Source organism: Oryza sativa, chromosome 6 (assembly GCF_034140825.1).
Source record: "Oryza sativa Japonica Group chromosome 6, ASM3414082v1".
Classification (NCBI taxonomy): domain Eukaryota; kingdom Viridiplantae; phylum Streptophyta; class Magnoliopsida; order Poales; family Poaceae; genus Oryza; species Oryza sativa.
The window spans coordinates 3980575-4003649 of record NC_089040.1 but is presented as its reverse complement, the minus strand read 5'-3'; the positions used below and the strand labels follow the sequence as shown (position 1 = coordinate 4003649).

Genomic DNA, 23075 nt, shown 5'->3' with positions numbered 1-23075 from the left:
GCCCTACGAAACCAACCACACGAAGCCCGCGAGTTTTCCGTCACCTTCTCAGTTCACTCGACCTCGCCGCCGGCAATGGCGCTCCTCCTCCTCCGCCGCCGCATCCACCGCGGCCACAAAACCCTCCTCCCGCGCGCCTTCTCCTCTTCCTCCGGCGAGGGTATGTTCCCGCCTCCGACGTCCGACCCCGCATCCGCCGATCAGCGCACCACCAAGCTCTCCTCCCACTTCGCCGAAATCCGCGGCCACCTCAACGCCACCCCTCCCTCCTCCCCGCCGCGCCGCATCCCCGAATCACCGCCGCCCGACGATGTCCGCCGCAGCCTCCACCTCTTCCGCAACCCCCATCCCTCATCCGGCGCGACCTCCGCCGCCGCCGCGAACCCCAGCCCCTCCTTCGCCGACGTCTTCCGCGCCAGGCCCGCCCCTCCGACCAGCCGCGCCACCGGAGCGGACGCCTTTCCCTTCAGCGCGCTCCGCGAGAGCTTGAACAAGAACCTGGGAACGAGCCCCACGGCGTCGGCGGTGCCCCTCCCCGGCGCCACCGCCAGTTCGCCGGACTGGAGCTCCATCCTCTCCTCGCGGCAGAGACACGACGGGAAGCCGCTGCCGGAGTCGGTGTTCGGGAGGGAAACGAGGGGGGAGGCGAGGAGAGGCCGTGACGGCAAAGTGGAGGAGCAGCAGTTCATCCGGTTGTACAGCGACAATGAGCTCGGCAAGAAGCTCAGTGAACTGCGGCCACCGGTGGGTAAGGATGGGAAGGAGTGGTTCTCCGTGGAGGAGCTGAGCCGGCGACTCAAGAAGCTGCGAGAGATGGACAGGGAGGAAAGGGCTCTGCAGTCCGGGCTGGGCACCGACGTGCTGCGGGATGCGATCGTGACGCTGCAGACCAAAGATCTGAAGACGAACAACTGTAATGATACATCGTGATTTTGCTGTTCTTGTTTAGTCGCCATTGGTGAATGCCTGATGAAACTGATGGATAACCTTTTTGTTACTGATGATGCTGTGGTTACATTTGGTTTGCTAGTGGCTGCAGCACAGAGTATGTCGGCTTTGATGGCCTTTGGCTCTCAGGCCACACCGGCGTACTTGCTGGGGAAACCGCAACAGGAGTTGGTGGAGAGGGTGAGCTGGAAGTGTTGTGCATTTGATGCATTTTGTTGTTTAGATTGGATGATGTGGTGTTGAGAATTGTCAGTTGGATCTTTGCAGTACTTCCATCCCGATCATATGTCATCAGCGGAGAAGATGAAGCAGGAGCTCCAGAGTGTAAGGGATGAGTTCAAAATGTCTGAGAATGACTGTGGTTCTGCACGGGTTCAAGGTATTTTTTGTTTCTTCTGTAACCATAGAGTTGTGAGAAACTGACATCTTAGTTATGAGGAGCTTTATATGTGATCATGTTCAGGTCTTTATGGTCTTACGTGAGAATTTGTTCTCATATCAAACACTCACTTGCTATCTATTAAAATTCATTACTTAAAAGGTACACGGTAAAGCACTGATATGTGTTAACTGGTGCAAATTTATGAGTAAGTTTCTTTTGACATGTATTGCACTCATATGTGTTGACTGCTGCAAGTTTATGAGTAAGTTTCTTTTGACGTGTATTTGTTCCCCATGAGAAATGACAACGTGGTGTATACTTTTACAGTAGGGGTAGTTTTAAGGCTCAATTTTGTGTATTGAAGATGTCGTGCAATAAGAGTTATTTGTTAATACTGATATTTAGGCCATTTCTGTTTGACAATTTTTGAACTTTTTGTTGCAAACTTCTGCTGCCATTTATTTAGTCACCATCTAAGTCATGTTCCACGCTTGGGTATGTTATGTTGAGTGTTGAGTGTGTGAATAAGCTATGTAATATGCACGTCACGTTTTAAAACCCTGAACCCAGTGGTTTAGTTATTACGAGTTTAGTTAAGATTTGGCTTTATATCCAAACTAGCTAATCTTGTCCTCTAAATTTGAAGTTCTCTTTTCCAAGCTTCTTTTTAGCTCCCAATCTGTAATATAGTTTTTCTTGATTCAAAGAAAGTTCAGGTTCATGATTTTTTATGATGCTTCCATAATAGATAGATTTGCTCGGTAATTGCATGTGACTTTGAGGTGTTTACATTGGCTTGAAAAGTTCAGGCATACGACCAAAGCAACACACTAGGACAATTGCATCTCTTTAAGATTTCACATTCCTTCTCTTTTTTACCCAGAAAAACTTCCTTTGTTGTAATTGGTTTCAGAAAAAGGGAAACTCTGTCAGCAAGGCTTTAGATGAGCTTTTATCTCCATGCATGTTTATGACTTTATGTAAAATTTCCTCTTCCCTTCCACCTTTCTGGCTTGTAAGTACATATTTTAGGCTTGTATATCTGCAATTGATGCCCGTCTATGTTTTGCAGTGGCACAACTTACCACAAAAATCAAGCATTTGTCAACTACTCTGCATAAGAAGGTGATCTTACATGACCATTTTCATACAGCATCACGGTTTACCTTGCCATAGAATTTGCCGGGCTCGCCTGATTTTCTTCTGGTGAAGTGAAAGTAATATGTGAACTTGACGTGTAATTCAGGACAAGCATTCCAGAAAGGGACTTCAAGAGATGGTGCAAAGGAGGAAGAAATACCTCAAATACTTGCGCAGAACCGACTGGGATTCATACTGCCTTGTTTTGTCAAAACTGGGACTTCGTGATGTGCCGGAGTACAAGCCTCCAGATTACAAGAGCAAGAGAAGCAGCAGCGGCAAGACCAAAGCCAAGAGAAAGATGAAGAGAAAAATGAAGGCATAAGATCTAATGGTAGATTTTTCTTCCCGTTGATTTGGATTTCGTGACCAGAAACCGATAGATAGATTAGAAGCCCAGGATAAGTGTAGATTGGTCTCCTGGTCACTGGGAGTAACTGTGTTTTATTTTGGAGCTGAGCAAATAATACCAACAATCAAGGTTGCGTTTTACGGATCATATTTTATAGAAGAAAAATGTTTGAAATACTAAGAATGCTCCTGATCTACTGACGATGATTCGTGATCTCAAATACTAATTTTTTGTTGATTCACTCGTGTACTTTACTTCTACTCACCTTTTTGTCTCATGGTAACTTATCAAGGGCCATCAATGTAGAGAGCTTGTTTATTTTGTTACCAATTCTAACATTACCAAATTTTGACAATATCAAATTTTGGTAAGTTTTACATTGCTAAATTTTAGTAGCTGGATGTATTTAGCTTGATGTCTTCCAAATTTTGTTAGTGTTTTTGTTTGAGGAAAGTTTCAGAACTACCATATTTTAGTACGATGGAATTGGTAAGGTGATGGTTAGTTTGTTAACATATCAAAATTTGGTAGTGAATTTGTTAGGCAAGGTTTGGGTGGAGAAACTCCCAGGGGTCTTTCGGCTAGCTCCACGAGGTGTGGTGGGCTAGACGACTTGGGTTCGAAGCTTCACCCCTTCTAATTATTTGATATTATGTCATTCTCTAATATTTGTGTCTTTTTTAGGCAAGGTTTGGGTGAAAGAATTGGGTGAACAATCTAGTTACTTGCAACTTAAACCCAACATCCTGTGAGTCACCTGCTTCCCTGCTAACTTCATCCCGCTTGCTGAACCGCATATGCTATGCACGCCGCCTTGATCCGGTATCCTTGTCGAGCTCCGCCGCGGCGCCGCCGGCGCCGTGCATCCTCGGCGGCGATCGACGGAGATGGCGCCTCGGCTCAGCGTGAAGAAGTGCCTGATCATCCTCGCCCTCGCCGCCGCCGCGGCCATCGCCGGCTTCTTGTCCGTCGCCGGCGCGGGTCGCGGCCGTTCTTCCTCCTCTTCTCCGGCGCGTCGGCTGTCGAATGGTCTCGCCGCGGTGCGTGTGGTTTTCGTGTACGCCATGGTGGAGAGTACGTTAGTGTGATGAGCTTTGTGCTTGTCTTTTTTTTTTCGTGTGTCATCAGGAGAGGGCCCGGATGGCGATGGCGAGGGCGGCGTCGCCGACCGTGGAGCGGGAGCTCGACGCGGCGCGAGCAGCGATACGCCGGGCGGCGCGGCGGCGTCGACATGGTGATCTCGCCGGCGGCGAGGGACGAAGCAGCAGCAACGTCAGCTCGGCGAAGTGGCTGAGCTTCTTCGGCGACGCGGACCACGCTCGCCTGGAGCGCGTCTACCGCAACCCGGCGGCGTTCTACAGGTAGTACATAACTGAAATCTGTCCGTACGCCGGCGACGGCGACTCGCTGACATGTACGCCGCCGTGTTCTCTCCGGTGAGGGGGAAGCAGGAGCTACGTGGAGATGGAGAGGCGGTTCAAGGTGTACGTGTACGAGGAAGGCGAGCCGCCGATCGCGCACGAGGGCCCGTGCAAGAACATCTACGCCGTCGAGGGCCGCTTCATCGAGGAGCTCGAGCTCATGGCGCCGCCGCTCGGCGGCGTACGGACGTGGGACCCGGCGCGCGCGCACGCCTTATTCCTGCCGCTGAGCGTGTCGCAGATGGTGCAGCTCGCGTACCGGCCGCTGTCGTACGACCTCTCGCCGCTCCGCGCCATCGTCGCCGACTACGTCGCCGTCGTCGCCTCCCGCCACCGCTTCTGGAACCGATCCGCCGGCGCCGACCACTTCATGCTCTCCTGCCACGACTGGGCAAGTACAAATCATTTTTTTCCCTTATTTTTTCAGAGAAAAATATTTTCCCAACACCAAATGATTTCCATACAAATTTCGAAACGAGTGCAAATAATAAATTCAGTACATACTCCCTCCGTTCAACGAGACTCAATTTCTGGGTTTCCGACTTTCCGCGTCCAACGTTTGATCGTCCGTTTTATATGAAATTTTTTTATTAGTATTTTTATTATTGTTAGATAATAAAACATGAATAATATTTTATTCATGACTTATCTTTTTAATTTTTTAATATTTTTTTAAATAAAACGGACGGTCAAACGTTAGACATGGAAACCCAAAAATTGAGTTTTTTTCGAACGGAGGGAGTAGTGTGGAAAGAAAAATAGAATGAAATGAGGGGGCATCGAAAGATCCGAAATTCTGGAAATTTTCATCCGTGAACATTTCAAATTTGAAAAAAAGATCTGCCAAGTTCAAAAATAAAAGAACTTCCCTCGAAATAATGTCATATCGGGGGCACAAAATTCTCCGAATTTCGAAATTTTCAAACCGAATTTTATGTTGCACGTGCGTGCGTAGGGTCCGCACGCGTCGAGGGGGCACCCGGAGCTGTACGCGAACGCCATCCGCGCGCTGTGCAACGCCAACACGTCGGAGGGATTCCGGCCGGACAAGGACGTCAGCATCCCGGAGATCAACCTCTACGACGGCGACATGCCGCCGGAGCTCCTGTCCCCGGCGCCGCCGCCGCCACGGCCGTTCCTGGCATTCTTCGCCGGCGGCCGGCACGGCCACGTCCGCGACCTCCTCCTCCGCCACTGGAAAGGCCGCGACCCGGCCGTCTTCCCCGTCTACGAGTACGACCTCCCCTCCATCCCCGTCTCCGTCTCCGGCGACGGCGACACCGACGCCGGCGGCGAGGGCGGCAACCCGTACTACTGGTACATGCGGCGGAGCAGGTTCTGCCTGTGCCCGAGCGGGCACGAGGTGGCGAGCCCGCGGGTGGTGGAGGCGATCCACGCCGGGTGCGTGCCGGTGGTAGTCGCCGACGGGTACGCGCCGCCGTTCGCCGACGTGCTGCGGTGGGAGGCGTTCTCGGTGGCGGTGGCGGTCGCCGATGTGCCGAGGCTGAGGGAGCTGCTGGAGCGGATCCCGGCACCGGAGGTGGAGCGCCTCCGCGACGGCGTGCGGCTGGTGAAGCGCCATTTCATGCTGCACCAGCCGCCGGAGAGGCTCGACATGTTCCACATGATCCTGCACTCTGTCTGGCTCAGGAGGCTCAACCTTAGGCTGAACAGTCACTAACAATCTCATGATCAGTAACCAAAGTAAAAATGCCATGAAAAAATATAGGTCTAGAATTATCAGTTGCATTAGCACTCCATTTTTACTGAATACAACTTCATTAACTAGTTCTTAACATGTTTCTTGGCTTTCACATCTCAGAGTTCAGAAGAAAAAAACTTGGTATACTCCTGTAAATCATTTTGACCACGAAGTGTCTGAAAACTTCCACAAACCATATTGGTAACCCCCTTACTGGTAGAAATATAAGAGGGAGTAGATAAAAGAGTATAAGATGTACAAAAACACAAGATTATGTTGAACTTGACAGAATGTAACACGGCTCAAAAGAGGTTCATCAGTAAGCATCTCCTATACCAAATGCAAATGTCTTCAGTTATCATTGTAGGGAATGTACCAAATCAGAAAGGAGCCAAGGATGGTTAGCGCAAACCACAGTAACAGCACATATAATGTATAAAAGGTATTGAAATCAGGAAATTCCATCAAACACAAGGGGAAACTCCTCTTGTCCTGAAATCTGCAAGTTCCAGTCTTTTTGCCTTCTCATCCGATCCCCCAAACATCTGTTCTCGGAGGGATTGTGTGGTCATCTTATGCTGTGAAATAGGACATGACGGTTCTAGCCTTCTAGCCTAACTATGATACCCAGATTCACAGTATTGACAAGGCTGACTTTGCTAATCTGAAGAACTAGATAGATGGTGCTGGAAGATTGCTTGCTATTTCAGCAGCTCACCACCTTCTCATCTCTCCATAATAGTGTTCTTGATTCACTGGGTTACCGGATGGAAAACCAGTGGCAGCTAATACAGTAAGCCCAACAATTTGGCCAGTCAATTCAAACCTATAAATCTTCAGCCTATTGTGATATAGACAATTCTACAAAACAACAATCATCTTTTTCTAGGTAATCTAAATGCTGAATATGATATATCAATGGTAGTTCGACACTTCCACTGTATAACAGTTGCAGGTTATCTTGCTAATACTAGATAGAAAAATTACACGGCAATTTGGGTTGATTCTCAAATTGAACCATGGTTGGAAACCACTGTCAGCAATTCTGCCAAACTATAATGGTGAACTCTATCAGGATCACAACTCGAACCAATAAATTCTAGGGATAGAGAAATACACCATATCCCAATACACAAAGATTAGCCATTTGTGTTTCTGTCAAAAGCTGCATACTGAATTGGATATGTCCAAGGTATTTGGGCTCTATAAATATACTCAATATAACCATATAATCACTAAGAAGGGTTCTTGCTGATAAGAAATAGGACGATAACACACAACAATCTGGATTGATTTCAAACCATAGCTGATGGCAACTCTTAAAAGAAAATTTATACTAAATTCATCAACTGTTTACCATCACATGGATTAAACACCAACCGAATTGCGAGAACAAGAAGCAAACCATCTCAGTAGATCAAGCCTCAGGCGCCGGCTGCGAGAGGCCGGCCTTGGCGAGCAGCTTCCCCATCGCCTCAGGCGAGCACACCTGGTACTGCACCTCCCCGGTGCCGGGCTGCAAGAACACCTCGGCGAGCTCCAGCTTCTCGGCGGTCAAGCTGGTCGAATCCATGGTCTTGCTAAGCACCTTGAGGGCGAGGGCGACGGCCTCCTCCCGTGTCATCCCGTCGCGGTAGTCCTGCTTGAGCATGGACTGCGCCGCCTGGCTGTTGGCCCCGACGGCGGCGGCCTTCCAGCCGCTGTAGTTGCCGGAGGGGTCGCTCATGTAGAGCTGGAAGCCATGGTGCTTGTCCCAGCCGGCGAAGAGGAAGGAGACGCCGAAGGGGCGGAGGCCGCCGAACTGGGTGTACCCCTGCTTGGTGTCGCAGAGGGATTGGACGAGCTGCTCGACGGGGATGGGCTCCTGGTAGGAGAGGGCGTAGCGCTGGGCGTGGAGGCGCGCCGTGTTGAGGAGGATGTTGGCGTCCGACATGATCCCGGCGACGGCGCAGGCGAGGTGGGAGTCGATCTTGTACATCTTCTCGGCGGAGCGCGAGGTCTGGAGGAGCTTGGAGGTGACCTTCTTCTCGCCGACGAGGACCACGCCGTCGGCCGCCAGGACGCCCAGGGCCGACCCTGCGTTCCCGATCGCCTCCATCGCGTACTCCACCTGGTAGAGCCGCCCCTCCGGCGAGAAGATCGTCGTGCGGCTGTCGTACCGGCGAGACATCGCGGCGGCGGGTTGTTGCTGGGGATTCCGGCGGCGGAGGCGGAGGCGGCGACGGCGAGAGATCTACTATTACTAATTCAGTTGAGATGTGAGGAGGTTGTAGGTTGCAAAGGTTAAAAAATGATTTCTTCAGGGGTCCAAGTAGAAAAACGACAGCCCAGATGGGCCGTCTGACTCTGAAAATGGGCCAGGCCCAGAGATTGTACCATGCCAGCAGGGCCTGCCAAATCGGCCCATTATCGTGAGGGCCAAGAGAAGGAATAAGTTCATCTAAGGTCTCTTAACTTGTCAACGAATCCGATTTTCGTCCTTCAACCGCAAAACTAGATACAACAGGTCCCTCAACTATCAAAACCGGTGCAGATTAGGTCCCTCGGCGGTTTTAAAGGCTGTTTTGGCTGACGTGGCACCTACGTGGCTAGTTTGACTTGGTCTCGATCTGACGTGGCATTGACGTGGCGCTTACGTGGCAATTCGATCCGGAAAAATATAAAGCTCGTGGGACCCACATGTCAGTTTCACATTGAAATTAATAAAAAATGGTGGGGCCCACGTGGGCCCCACATGTCATCCTCACCCCTCATCTTCCTCCTCTCTCCCAATATCCCCTCTCTTTCCTCACTGACCGGTGGAGCGGGGCGGCGGCGACTAGAGCGGGTGAAGGACGGGGCGGCCAAAGCGGAGCAGGTCCGCGGGCGGAGCGGCGGCGGCCGGAGCGGGGCGGCCGGAGCGGAGCAGGGCGGCGGCGGGCCGCGGGCAGAGCGGAGCGGGGCAGGCGGAGCGGTGGCAGCCGGAGCGGCGGTGGCAAGAAGCGGGGAACTGCACCTTCTCCCTGACGGCAGCTGGCAGCCGCCCGTTGCGACGCCCTCCTCGGCGGCGGTCACCACCGCCGCCCAGCTTCTCTCCCGCTGCGCGCCGCCGCTCAGCTCCTCCCTTGCCGCCTGTCGCCCTCTCTCGCTCTCCCGCCGCCCGCCCGCTCAACTCCTCCCTCGCTCGTCGCCCTTTCCCGCGCTGCCGACGCTCTCCTCCTCTCCCACCGCCCCCATCGTCGCCAGCACCTCCCTTGCCGCGCCAACGGCACCACCCTCCTCCATGCCGCCGTTGCCTTGTGTTCCGGCGCGCCGCCGATGCCTAGTCACCGCGCCGGCTCCCCACCGACAAAAAGGTTGAGAGGTGGAAGAAGAGGGGAGTGAGGGTGATATGCCGCCACCGCCGCTCTGCCCGCGAACCTGCTCCGCTCCGCCGGCCGCCCCACTCCACCGGTCAGTGAGGAAAGAGAGAGATGAAGAGAGGGGAGATGGGGAGAGAGGAGGAAGAAGAGGGGTGAGGATGACATGTGGAGCCCACGTGGGCCCCACCATTTTTTTTAATTTCTATGTGAAACTGACATGTGGGTCCCACGAGCTTTATATTTTTCCGGATCGAATTGCCACGTAAGCGCCACGTCAGATCAAGACCCCACGTAGGTGCCATGTCAGCCAAAACCGCCTTCAAAACCGCCGAGGGACCTAATCTGCACCGGTTTTGATAGTTGAGGGACCCGTTGTATCTGGTTTTGTGGTTGAAGGACGAAAATCGGATTCGTTGACAAGTTAAGGGACCTTAGATGAACTTATTCCCCAAGAGAATAAACGAGGCAGCAACAGAAATTTCCCCATGATGAAGATAACGAAGCTCCAGCCTCCAGGAGAGATCAAGCAGATGGACAAAAAAAAAATGATGTTTGTTTTAAGATAAACTAGTGACGAGATTTGACACACCAAAAGCACATTAACCGCACGTGAAATGCAAAAATGAACCTCACACCGAGACCTGAAAACAGAGCGAACAACTCTAGAATTGCTCAGCGAATCAATTGTTCCTCATAGAAAGCTATTTCCTGACATAAACAAATATAACTTTTCCTAACTTTGATAATGAGATGGCAGCAGATATGTTGTGCACCTAACAGATGAGTCAAACATCCGGATAAACAGTTAATTTGCTTTATTAAACAATTGCTTCAGTGACAGGGAATGCCACCATATGTAGCAAGCCGCAAAAATAAGTTTGCAAGTCATACATACTGGAGATGCATGGAACGATGGAAAACAGTACATGGACAACTATAACTGAACCAAAAATGTTATATCATTCTTGGATAATTTTAGATCATAAAAATTCCAAAAGTTGTGGCAATCTCTGCATGCTTCACATTTAGTATCTGTGGGATAGCTTCTCCTGCTCCTTGTAGTACATTGCGTACCTGCATAGCCATCAAAATAGACCAGGTTATATTGTTTGTGATGCTGTCAAGAAAACTGATAGTCATCAATGTCAAGGAAACAGTGTTACTGCACACAAAGAAACACAAAAGGAAGTCATCAATTGTTTACAACGTGAACCAGCAGTATACACACTCCACCATGTTCCTCCATCCTTGGATTGAAAAGAAGGCCTACTTGCATTTCCCTCACGAAAGGCAAAAAGAGTGAATGCTGTCAGCGACTCAGTGTTCTAAAAGTTAGCAGGCGCCAGGTAGCCACCGTGTTTAGCAATTAGATGGTGCAATAGGCGGCTAGAGTGCTCTTGTGTTACTATTTTAGTGCTATATTGTTTAGCATGTAATATGTTGCTAATCTCTTGGAGTACCTAGGCAGCACTAGGAACTTAAGAGGCCAGCCCTGCCAACCCAACTCCTCTTTTCAATTCAAGTTCTCAAAAAACATTTCAATCGTTAGGCTCATTGTTTTCAATAATTCACAATCCGAGGTGAGGGTTTCCTGATATTAGGAAAAACAAGCATGCCTATAACTGCCAGGCAAAAAAAAAAAAAAGGTAACTCATCAGTACTAAGAACCATGGAGACTATATGATAAGCTGCATCAATGGTCAAAACATAGCATATTGCATCTACTTAAGACAACTTCCCAAAAATCCTATGGTACAAGGTAAACAAACAACATTCAGATGGTATTTCTTCAGGCTTCGACACATAGTGAGCTCACAACGCCAACAAGCTGTAACATGCAGTTTAACAAGTTCACATAAAGCTAAATCACTGAAAAATCCATGTTGGAAAAAAATAGTATAATAGGCTAACTGATCATTCAGGCATTCATCCGAAGACATAATCTAGTTTTGCATATCTCAAGCTTGGGCATAGATTCTCCAGGAGACATGTGAGTACAAAAGCTATATGTGGCGCTCAAAACATTCAGTTTGGAAACAGTAACAAAGCCAATCAATATTAGAGGCAAATTCAACTAAATAATACAGTACAAGAGAAGTACTTAGCTAACATGATTGGATCAGCATCATGACCATACAGAATACCAAATCAATTTGGGTCTGGAACTCTCGATTGAAACAGCAAAATCGTTGTGAGAACAAATACAAATATAACCTCACAGCAAATAATTTGCAGCGAGTCCACTGCTCCAAATTCTGCCTAACCTAATTGGATCGACGGGGCACGCGTTTCCCGAGTCAAATGACAACCCGATGCAACGTTGACACGCATCAATTCACGCGAAATCTGCACAATAATTCCGACGAAATGGGAGCAAATACAGAGAAACTCATCCCCGCATCGCAGACCTAACGAATCAACCGAAACCGCAACGAGAAGACCGATCCAACCAGAGCCACCGAAGCTAACCATGCCTAACAACCCTAGATCCGCCCAGATCCGCCGAAACCGCATGCGCGCGAGAGGAGGGGGGAGTGGAGGGAAGAGGATGGGGGAGGCGTACTCGTAGGTGCCGACGATGGGGGCGAGGAGGAGCGTGGCGGAGATCCAGTTCTCGGAGACCTTGTGGTGGATCTTGGTGGTGATGTCCTTCCACAGCCCCGGCATCACCTTCTGCTGGAACGGCGACAGCGCGTACACCACCGCCTTCATCCGCACCGGCGTCTTCCCCATCTTCCTCTCCCTCCCTCGCCGCCGCCGCCGCCGCCTCGGTGGTGTGCTCCGGTGCGCTCGCCTCCGATCACCTCTACACGCCGATCGATCGATGGGCTTCTGGATTGTTCGTCAGCTAGGGTTCGGTATATAGGATGGATAGAAGTCGTCGTGTGTTGGGGTATTGGGCTTTGGCCCAATCACAAACTTGGCCTCTTGGGCCCGGCCCAATTACACAGCGATTTTTTGAGTAAATTTCAGAAGAGCGAATTATAATCTCTACCATGGCGAGAATGCAAGCAACCAAATCGTAGATGTGAACTCTGAAGACCTTGATAAACGATACTGGTAGACCTAACTGTGCAGATGCGGTTTGGTAGCATGATTGTTCACTGGGAAAAAGAATTATATTAGTTTTTCGAAATCATTTTTAAAATGTAAGGTGTTTTGTTTTTGTCTTGAGTTAAACATCCTCAAGTTTAACCAAGTTTATAGAAAAACACCAAATTAATTTAATTATACCTACTATTGAATATGTTTAGAATGTTGCTATCTTTTTTCATAAACTTGGTCACCTAAGACACCTTACCACTTGGAACTTGGCATTGATTCGCGTGGGAATTACAGTCAGTTCCCTATGAATTTCTGCATAGTTCTTGTATTCCAAACCTAGCATTAGAGTTCTCACTTCTTAGGATTGTTAACATATTTGTGAAATCCCTTGTTGCCTCACAAACAACTCAACAAGGTTGACCAAAGCTCACATGCAAATATGCAATGTAGACAAACAAGTTGCGTGCAAGGTAAGAGGCTAACATCCAATGGTATGTACAAACACTGTTCTTTCAATCCTTGCATCACTGTCAGTGGTTGCAAAATTGCAGTTCAAAGAAACCTTCTATAAATATCAATTGATTAAGACCATATCATGGTCAGTTGGTCACCATATGGTGTTAAAAAATTTGGGATAGATTGTCTTTATTCCCTCGATGACACAGCAGCTTATTGAGTTGACCAATGAATCAATCACCCACACAGATAGCACCCACATGACCACATCTACATCCCTAACGAACAGGAAGGGCACAGAATTCACAGGCTCTAAGCTGGACCAGACCGGAGAGCATGATCAAGATCCGCTATGAGGTCGTCGGCATCCTCAATTCCAACCGATATCCTGACTAGATCGTCTGTCAGGCCGCGCTCCTCGCGAACCGCAGAAGGGATGCTGGCGTGTGACATGAAGCATGGCAGGCTAATGAGCGATTTCACACTTCCTGCATTTAGTTTTAATTTGGATTAGCAAGCAGGAACTGAAAACTTTGATAAGAAATGACTGGATCGGTTATATTGGCGCAGTTTCATCATGGTTTCTTAAAAACAATGACTCCTGATGATGTATGACAGCAGAACATTGAGAGAAGCAGAAATATGGGTTTGTCTGAATGCTCACCAAAGCTAACTGTTACATTGAAGTACTTTGTGGTCTCAACAACATGTTTTGAGAGAGCTAATGAACCAGTTAGGAAACTGAGAACTGAACCCGCTCCCTTTGCCTGCAAAAGGAAAGGGAAATGTTACAATCAAAAGTTATTAGGATGTTCTGAATCCAGTTCCAAGATGTCAATCCAAGGAAATATCCTAAATAGATAACTATCTAAAGCCACTTAATGTAAGGCAATTTGAAAACTACTCCAAAAAACAACCTGGGAATAGTGTAGAGATCGTCCAGGATGATCAGGAAGTCCTGCATAGTTCACTTTCTTTACTCTTGGATGAGAAGCTAGAAATTCAGCAATCTTCTGAGCATTAGCCTGCCAATAATATAGGGGTGGTCCGTCTCTTCAGTTGAATAGATCACATTAATGCATATGTAAACATAAGGATTTTGGAAACAGAAATATAATTAACAGAAGGCAGACTACAAAGTCTTATAAATTTTGTTGATACTCGATATGTATATTGAAATACATGTTATGGCACATGAAAGAAGTTACACCTGCTGCTTCTCCACCCGCAAAGCCATGGTTTTGATTCCTCTCAAACAAAGCCAGCAATCAAATGGTGCCAAACCTGATCCTTCAGCATTTTGTAGAAATGCAATCTCTTTAGCCAAGCTGCTGACAAATGAAACAGGTATTACATCACAGTTTCCATCAGCTTCAATTTTTAAAAGTCTACCAACTTCAAGGAATATTGAGTAGATGTATTCAGCAAGAAAAACAAAAGAGAAAGGAATTGCCCATTAGCATCCACCCTGGATATTCATGCCTATTCATGCCACCAGCAATAGATAGGAGAAGTGTAAAGTGAGGTCCATTTCAAGAAAAGTAGAAAAGGAGGGTAGTGAGAACTGAAGTACTGTTTGCCACCAGACACCAACATAATATTGAACAGCTTATAGACATGAAATGGGATAGATGAAATGGAGAAATTGCAAAAGAGTCAATATAATCGTTGAATGAAGAATTTAGAGCACACCTTTCACCCTTCACCGCAAGAATTCCAGCCATAAGATCGCTATGTCCAGCTATAAATTTGGTTGCTGAGTGCATAACAATATCTGCAGAGGAACAAGAGAATTATAGATGAAACTCTGTTGTCCTATGGGGATGCAAGGATGCTTGAAATGGAAACCTGTTGTTCTAGATAAGTAAATATACAATTATATACCTGCTCCAAGTTCTAGAGGACGGGAGAGCACAGGAGACATGATGCTGTTGTCTACTAAAACAAGAGCACCATGGTAATGAGCTATCTCTGCTATTTTCTGTGAAGCAACAAAAACAGTGGAAGGAATAAGAATACTACCTTAAAACCAAGGCGAAAAACATCTGGATGAAATAAAAATCTAGATATACGCTTCATGACCACCACATACATCGACCAAATCTTACCTTTATATCAGTAATTTGTAGACGGGGATTGGTGGGACTTTCAAGCCATACTAGTTTAGTCAAGGGCCCAATTGCAGAAGTTACCTCACTAATTTTGGTTGTATCAATTCGTCTGTCACAAGAAAAAAAATCATATAACGCTTGTAAGTGAGAATAAAGAGGCAACAACAAAATATAATCTTACTAAAAATATGGAGATAACACTAACTTTACTACAATCCCATGTCTCGGGGCAACTTGTGAGAGCAGACGGTCTGAGCCACCATATATGTCCTCTCCAGCAACTATTTCTTGTCCTGAGAATCATAGGTTTGACAAATAATTATATTCACAAATGCATACAGGATTCCATGGCAAGAACATGAGAAATATGGAACAGCAAAAAACATAACAATACCAGACTTAAGGAGGTGTGTTACTGCAGCTAGTGCTGCCATCCCACTGGTGAAGCAGAATGCCTGATCCGCCTTCTCAAGCTTAGCCATAAGGCTGAATATGTCCTCAAAATCATGAAACAATCAAGAAATGCATTTTTTTTCACCACAGAGTAAAAAACGGATGAGAAATTGACCTAACCTTTGGAGAACATCACGTGTAGGGTTACCACTTCTAGTGTAATCATAAGGTCCATTATCGGTTGCTGAAGGCTGCAAATTAACTTGCAGGAGTAAGTGTACTTGGAAATAGACAAGACAAAGTGCAAATTATGAACCACCATAAACTTAAAAGGTATAATTTAGTTCTTCACAACCAAATTGAATTGCAGATATTCCCACACTTTTTATCATTCTTAGCTGCATGTCATGATTCTTGTATAACTAGAGAATAGAGATCATTAGATCAATTAAGAATCATTTACATTATCAAGAAAGATAAAAAAGAAAGCACCACGTTCATTTTGGAGGCCCAAAAATTAACACATTAAACGGAGAAAAAGAAAAATATTTACACTGTTAGATCATGGTGGGTCCAAATCATAACAGTGGAGATTGATTGATATAATTGTATTAAGAACAATTATATCTATAGAAAGAAATAGAATTCTATCTTTAAAATCTATTGTATATAAAGTACAATGGTGTCAATAGAAATAGAAGCTAAAATTTGCATATTGGATCCTATTTTGCTTCTGAAATCTAGCTCTGCGCAATTTGCGCGGGAAAATCCACTAGTTCATGTGATTATCTATCCAAACATTCAATAGTTGCATTACAGTGGTATGCTTAAGGACAGCCAGGACAAAATGGCACAATAAACAAATCAAGATGCCGTAATTTGATAATTACAACGGACTCAAAGGGTCTAAAAAACTACAAAATCAGAAAACCAATTTTGTATGGCCAGCATTCGCACACATCAACAAATAGGTGCATTGAACTATTCACATTTCCACGAAATTGGATTTGTCTTCCAAAATAGATAAGTTCAAAACAGTTGCCTGCTGCCAATTTCCCCATAACTGCCTGACTGACTATCCATATCCTTCTCCAAACATTTCAAAATGAAAACTAGAATCCTAAAATGTTGAATCCTTACACACCACCTAATACGAATCATCAGCTATTCAGACATTACCGCAACTCTTCGTCTAATATATTGACGTGCAATCCTTTTTGCATGTTCACGAAAAAAAAAAGACATTACCGCAACCTCATCACAAGCATTAACATGCATACCAAGCAACCGTACAGCCAAGCAATGCGATTACAAAACAGCAATTGTAAGTGTATCACTACATTGACAGAACAGTTGCGGAGGTATAATCCTCACTGGCTGCCACCATTTCTATCCCTAATTACCTGCTTAAACGTGGCCGTCTGGTACAGCGGCGTGCTCATAGACCCGAACCCATCGAACGAGTTCTCGAAGCTCGTCAGTATCGTCGCCACGCTAGGCTCCTTCATCTCCACATCTACACCCCCAAAAGCAATCACCACTCATCAGTTCCACCAAAACCACAACAAAAACCCCAAATCCCACAAAATCCCCCCACAAACCCACCGAAATCCGGAGCGGCGACGGCGCCCAGCGCCTCCGCGCCGACCGCGGACGCGCTCAGGTCGCCGCCGCCGTGGGAGTCGGCGATCGCCGCCGGCGCCTCCATGCGGCGAGAGAGCGTGAGGCGTGGGTGGTAGCTGAGGCGGAGGAGGGGTTGCGCTGAGCTGCCGCTAAGGTTCCGGGAGGGGTTCGGGGTGGGGCGGAGGTGGAAGAGGCGGCCGAGAGAGGTGGGGATTGCGGCGGCGGCGGCGGCGGCGGCGGCGGCGCTCATGGTTGGCGATGTGTCGGAAGCGGGAGTGGATTTTGTTTGGTATCACTGTCATGTCGCTGCTTATTTTAAAATGATCTGGTAATTAATTCTTTTGTAAATCTTTAGGATTTGACATACAAAATACAATGCGGGTAATTAGTTACCTGATTTGTTTTTGCGCAACGATGAATCAGCATTTTTAATGTATTTAAAATTCTGATTCATCATTTCTCCAAATAATAATCTTGACTCATCATTTCGCCAAAAAAATCATAATTAATTAATACAGAATTACTGAGGATTGAGGGTTCATAATACCGAGCTTGCCGGTTACCCCGGGTGCAGTAACGGTGCCCGGGCTGTAATCTCACCAAATTTAAACAAAATTTCAAAAAAATGATTTTTTTTAATATTTTTTATTTTGATTTTCATGGTTTGTCGTTGTTACCACGGCTACCTTGTCCTCGGAAATTATAGATTTATAAAAGCATGTTCTTTTTGAAATTGTGTGATTGAAAAACAATGATCAGATATGTAGATCGAAATTCGAAAACTGTATTAATGTTCTCAATTTCTCTCATCAAAGAGTAAAAAGAAAAAAAAAACAGGGTATGTAGTATTTGCGGGTTAACCAATTAGTGCATTCATAAATATGGTATATCTGGACTAGCACCTACAATGCATTATCCATATGCAAAGTTCTGTAGGTAGGGATTTTTTTTGGTATATTTGCCACTGAATCGATTAATGATCGTATCTCTATGATCTGTGAATGCATTGTATATTTATGTGCATACAATTTATTTACCCTTTTCAAATTAGGAGGTTGCTTCATAACTTTTGTTTCTTACAGAACTTATTATTTTTCATAAAATACAAGTCGGATACATACACACCATACTCACTGCCACCATAGTAAAAAAACGGACCAAAGGTCGCCCCGATCTGGTCATCGGTTCACATGTTCATCGGTCAAACCGCCGGTTTTTTATTTTATTAATATTATATTTGATTTGCATTATTTTAAATATAGAATCATCACAAAATGGTGAAAATATGCATAAATAAACTAGTATTTCTATTATTATATGGCCACAACATAAAAAAACAAATGTAGTGTGGTAACATAATAGATTCATAATGCTATATTGTTAGGACAAATTAAAAATCGGTTCGATTTTTAAAAAACCTCTACCAGTTCATCGGTTTTAATAAAAACCGCCTGGTTCACTGTTTTTTACAGGTTTGATTGCAGGGGCGGTCTTTTTGTTGAACCGAGCCACCAAGGTCGCCGGTTCCGATTTTCCCGGTTCAACTGCCGGCCCAGCCCGGTTTTTTTACTATGACTGCCACACATTTCCACATGAGTTGAGGACCCTAACAAACGAAACCATGCGCAGTTCGCTTCATAGCATATTTGTATGTGCATAGCTAGCTGATTTTTTAGTAAAAACAACGTATTTGTATGTACATAGTTGTGTAACATACTTGTGTAGGAGTAGTTTGTATATTTAAAGTGTATAAACTTTATGGTATATTTATTTGGCAATGCTCCGGTGTGCTACTGGTACAGTAGAAATAATTTGAATCGTTCATTATTAATGGTAATTTGGTACTTTATTAATACAATGATTATGAATAACTTTATCATTTATATTTTTGCACGACTAGATCGATCCGTGGTCATTCATTGCACTAACATTGCTCATATTCCATCAGAAAAGCTAAAAAAGGAGGAAAAAGAGCTTCATCTGCTAAATGACGATTATACTGACTGCACCTTCTTTTTATAATAATGATCTTCCACGTTTCTACTATCGATAACTGCAGGGTCTTTGTAGGAAGGGTGCTAGGCCCCACACCTTTCCATTCGTTAGAGTTTTGATTAATAGATCTAAACCATTCACACAATTTTTTGCTGATAGTGAGACGCCAAAGCTAAGGATCACATAATTTGTGTATGATGCGTAAAAAGTGCAAAGCATTAGTATAGGATCTCGTCCAGATTCAATGAATGCATTGAGGAAGGAAAGTTTTCCTTTGTGGTAACTGGTAAGTGATAACAATGTCCAGATTGGGATGGAATAAATCCATATTACAACTGATGAACCGAAGCTCTCATGTTCAAAAGTCTACCGAAACTTGAAATACCTTAGTATATATGTAGATTGTAAAATCAAATGTGTTTTTGATTATTATTCTATGATGAACAATTAGGCATTGGAGATTATTGGTTTTGTTATTTGGAATTTATTCACGAAGTGGTTTTAGAGATGATTGGATTTACAGGTGATCGCAGGATTCTATCATTTTATGTGACCGGTCAGACCGGGCTCTGGTAGCCGGTCAGACTGGCGGTGATCGAGCGGTCGGACCGGCCAGCCCGCGGTCTGGCCGGCCGACACTGTGTCGGTTTCGGTTTCGGGTTGTTTATTTGGATATCCGAGTTTATTTCATGATTATGACTTCTAGATGGATACTATACGTATGTAATACTATAGTTTGTTGCTAATGAGTCAAATTGGAGATAGCTTGGTCTCGGAATATGGCTTCTTTGTTTGTTCCATGTGTAGGTGACTCGATGTCTCGGGAGAGTATTTGCGGTGATGGACCGGAGTCGGCTTAGGAATAAGACGACGTCCGTGGTGGTCAAAGATCATGCGGGATACTTAGGCAAGAGTTGATGCACGTGGTTGATGGAGATTTCATATGGCATACGATGGAGTTATTGTGTGCGTATGGGATGCGGAGTTAAATTTGGAATGAGTCCAAATTTGGTACGATTGGTTATGTAAAGTTTCTTTCTTGTACTAGTGGGTTTCCTAAGGTGTTTAGGACTCCTAGTATGAGTTTGGTTCGTGGCTTTAGGCTGCCTACCTCATGTATAAATAGAGGGGGAGCGTGAGGCTTCCCTGTATCGCTTTAGAGAGCAATAGAGTTGAGTTTTGAGTTAGGGTTTCGAGTTTAGTCAAAATTTTTGTAAGGAGTGCTGTTGGTGCACTTTGTAAACACAGAGAGAATCAATAAAGTCGTCATCCACTTTAAGAGTTCTTCGATTTGTGTTTACCAGGTTTCGGCGGTCTAACCGGTGATCTACCGGCGGTCAGACCGGCAGCAAACGGCGGTCAGACCGGCGGGAGCACGGCGGTCAGACCGGCGGCGACGACAGCAAGCGGCAGGCGATCTCGACGGTTAGACCGGTAGATCAACACCGGTCAGACCAACGGCTACGCTTCGGTCAAACTGGCTAATCTACGTCGGTCAGACTGATCTCATCGAAATTGAGGGTAACTTTTATTTCCGCTAAAAGTTTTCGGTTTTTGGGTATACCAACCATTCACTCCTCCTCTGGTTGGTTTGGTTCTTGTGATTCGATCCTACAAGTGGTATCAGAGCTTTGTTTTCTTCTTTGGATTTTTATCGATCTAGAGTTTTTGCCATGGCTACTCCCGCTAGGTTTTCAACTAAGCCTCATGTTTTCGATGGAACGGATTTTTCTCATTGGTGTAGTAGGATGCAATCTTATATTATGGCTGAAGATTATGATATTTGGAGAAAAGTTTCTCATGCTTATGTGATTCCTGAAGCTATTAATACTGCTGCTGAAAAACTGCTTTTGAAGAAAATTGCAAAGCTCGCAATATTCTTTTGAGTGGTATTTCTCGTTCTGATTATGATCGTGTTGCTCATCTTCAAACTGCTCATGAGATTTGGGTTGCTTTGAGTAATTTTCATCAAGGAACAAATAACATTAAAGAGCTTCGTCGAGATCTTTTTAAAAAGGAGTACATTAAATTTGAGATGAAACCTGAAGAAGCTTTGGATGACTATCTTTCTAGGTTTAATAAAATTTTAAGTGATCTTAGATCTGTTGATTCTTCTTATGATGCTAATTATCCACAATTTGAGATTTCTCGTCACTTTTTGAATGGTCTCGACATGTCTATTTGGGAGATGAAAGTTACATCTATTCAGGAGTCTGTTAACATGTCTACTTTGACTTTGGATTCACTTTATACTAAATTGAAAACACATGAGATGAATGTTCTTTCTCGCAAAGTTGATTCTAAATCAAGTGCTTTGGTTTCTTCTTCTTCTTCTTTGGATGTTGATGCTTCTTCATCTAAGTCGTCTTTTCTTGCTGTTTTTAATGCCACATCCGATGATCAACTCGAACAAATCGAGGAGGAGGATTTGGCTTTGGTTGCTAACCGTATTGCTCGAGCTATGAATAATGCCAGGAACAGGAAAAGAGGTGGTTCAAATCGTTGCTTTGAATATGGTTCAATTGATCATCTTCGTTCGCATTGTCCTAAGCTTGGGAGAGGCAAAAGAGAAGACAAAGATGGTGAGAAGACCAACAAACAACAAGCCCAACAACAACAAGTCGAAGGGTTCTATCCAAGGGAGGAAGACGGAGAATCTTAGGAAGGCTTTTCAACAAGTTTGCGCCGCCTTCGAGCCACTAAGTGATGTAGATGGTGAAAGTGGAGATGATGACAAGGGAAAGAACGTCTCCGATATTTGCTTCATGGCGCGTGGTGAATCTGACACAGAGTATGAAGATAATGAGGTGAGTGCTTTTGAGGAAGCTATTAATATTCTGAGTGCAAAAAATAAAAAGTGTGAGAAGATGTATAAAAAACAAGAATTTATCATTGAATCTCTTAAATCTGAAATTGATAGGTTAAAATCTTTTATTCCTAATGATGATGATTGTGAAAATTGTGAGGTTTTAATGAATGAGATTTCAAAAATTAGAGATGTTAATGTTGCACATGATTTGAAAAATAAATCTTCTCTTGCTTGTAGTTTTGCTTTGCACACACGCACTTTGGATGAGTTGTTTTTAACCAAAAAGTTGTTGCAAAAATATCAAATTGCTTTTCATGCTAGTTTGATGTTTAGCATGATTTCTGCTAAAAAGTTAAAACAACCTCATGATGTTTTGGATTGCTCAACGTGTAATTTGAATAAGATGAAACTAAAAGATGCTTTAGGTCGTGTTGAGTACATGGAAGATGTTGTGAAAAACAATGAAGTGCTTTCTTGCCCTAAATGTCGTAAAAGCAAAGGTGTCATGGTAGATTGTGAAAATTGTGCTAATTTGGAAAAAAGAGGTTTCTTATTTGAAAAATTCTTTGCTAAGATTTTCTGATGGTAAAAAGAACCTCAACATGATTTTGGATCAATCAAAGGTTAGCACACATAACCATGGTTTAGGTTTTAATCCTTATGCTCATAATTCTAGACATCCTCCTGTTGTGTTATGTGTTGGTGCTAGAAGTGGTGAGATTTTAATTAAACATGATAATAATAAAATTGTGTTTAAATCTGCTGGTATCATGTCTACTATGAATGCATCTTCTTCAAAATATAATGTTGTGCATGCAAAACCTCATGTTTCTAATTGTGTTGCTAAATCTTCTAATTCTAACAATGTGTCTAAACAACGTGAAAAATATATTTGTTCTTTTTGTGGAAAAGATGGACATATTGGTTTTTGTTTCAGATTAGCTCATGAACAGAAAAAGGAGAGAGAGATTGCTTTTGCAAAATCAAAGTGGCAAAAATCGGGATTTCCCTCGAGGAAACCGGTCAGACCGCAGTGGGTCCCGCAGTCAGACCGGCGACCGGTCAGACCGGCTGAACAGCCTCGGTCAGACCGGCAGTACAGGAGCGGTCAGACCGGCCCCCAGTCAGACCGGCCACTGTACCTCGGTCAGACCGGCCTCGGAGGAATTTTTCTAAAAATTCTAAAATTGATTTTGCACGTGGATATATGCCTATTGGATCTTCTGGTCGTGTGTCTCAGTACTGGATTCCTAAATTTTTATTATCATCTAACCTCAGTACTGAGGCTTCGACTTCTGCTTGTGTGTAGGCTTTGGTGGCAAGGAAGGAGAACGTGTGGATCGTGGATTCCGGTTGT

General features: G+C 45.0%; 5 protein-coding genes across 6 annotated transcripts; 2 read left to right on the top strand and 3 right to left on the bottom strand.

Annotated features, from left to right (window-relative positions):
* Positions 1 to 27: 27 nt before the first annotated feature.
* On the top strand, positions 28 to 3063 carry LOC107276588 (uncharacterized). The gene is made up of 5 exons (XM_015787995.3): positions 28 to 913; positions 1031 to 1128; positions 1216 to 1327; positions 2403 to 2455; positions 2577 to 3063. Exons 1-5 carry the CDS (start codon positions 76 to 78, stop codon positions 2793 to 2795), a joined length of 1320 nt encoding a protein of 439 aa, XP_015643481.1. The 5' UTR covers positions 28 to 75; the 3' UTR covers positions 2796 to 3063.
* Positions 3064 to 3574: 511 nt separating this feature from the next.
* LOC107278352 (probable glycosyltransferase At5g25310) lies at positions 3575 to 6264 on the top strand. Its single transcript, XM_026026269.2, has 4 exons — positions 3575 to 3862; positions 3951 to 4183; positions 4274 to 4634; positions 5199 to 6264. The coding sequence occupies exons 1-4, from the start codon at positions 3710 to 3712 to the stop codon at positions 5922 to 5924; spliced, it is 1473 nt and encodes a 490-aa protein (XP_025882054.1). The 5' UTR covers positions 3575 to 3709; the 3' UTR covers positions 5925 to 6264.
* Positions 6265 to 7052: 788 nt separating this feature from the next.
* On the bottom strand, positions 7053 to 8208 carry LOC4340285 (proteasome subunit alpha type-4-1). Its single transcript, NM_001421359.1, has one exon. The coding sequence runs from the start codon at positions 8113 to 8115 to the stop codon at positions 7363 to 7365; it is 753 nt and encodes a 250-aa protein (NP_001408288.1). The 5' UTR covers positions 8116 to 8208; the 3' UTR covers positions 7053 to 7362.
* A 1748-nt stretch (positions 8209 to 9956) lies between these two features.
* LOC4340284 (cytochrome b-c1 complex subunit 8) lies at positions 9957 to 12132 on the bottom strand. Its single transcript, NM_001421358.1, has 2 exons — positions 11850 to 12132; positions 9957 to 10360 (listed from the first exon to the last, which is right to left on the bottom strand). Exons 1-2 carry the CDS (start codon positions 12017 to 12019, stop codon positions 10312 to 10314), a joined length of 219 nt encoding a protein of 72 aa, NP_001408287.1. The 5' UTR covers positions 12020 to 12132; the 3' UTR covers positions 9957 to 10311.
* Positions 12133 to 12876: 744 nt separating this feature from the next.
* Positions 12877 to 17202, bottom strand: LOC4340283 (cystathionine beta-lyase, chloroplastic). Of its 2 annotated transcripts, none has more exons than XM_015785911.3 (12): positions 16897 to 17202; positions 16695 to 16807; positions 15472 to 15542; positions 15293 to 15384; positions 15104 to 15191; positions 14896 to 15007; positions 14672 to 14768; positions 14480 to 14561; positions 13998 to 14118; positions 13705 to 13812; positions 13452 to 13554; positions 12877 to 13275 (listed from the first exon to the last, which is right to left on the bottom strand). In XM_015785911.3, exons 1-12 carry the CDS (start codon positions 17162 to 17164, stop codon positions 13100 to 13102), a joined length of 1431 nt encoding a protein of 476 aa, XP_015641397.1. In that variant the 5' UTR covers positions 17165 to 17202; the 3' UTR covers positions 12877 to 13099. The 2 variants fall into 2 exon arrangements, with proteins under 2 accessions (XP_015641397.1, XP_015641398.1); XM_015785912.3 differs by having other exon boundaries at positions 13998 to 14115.
* Between the last annotated feature and the right edge of the window lie 5873 nt (positions 17203 to 23075).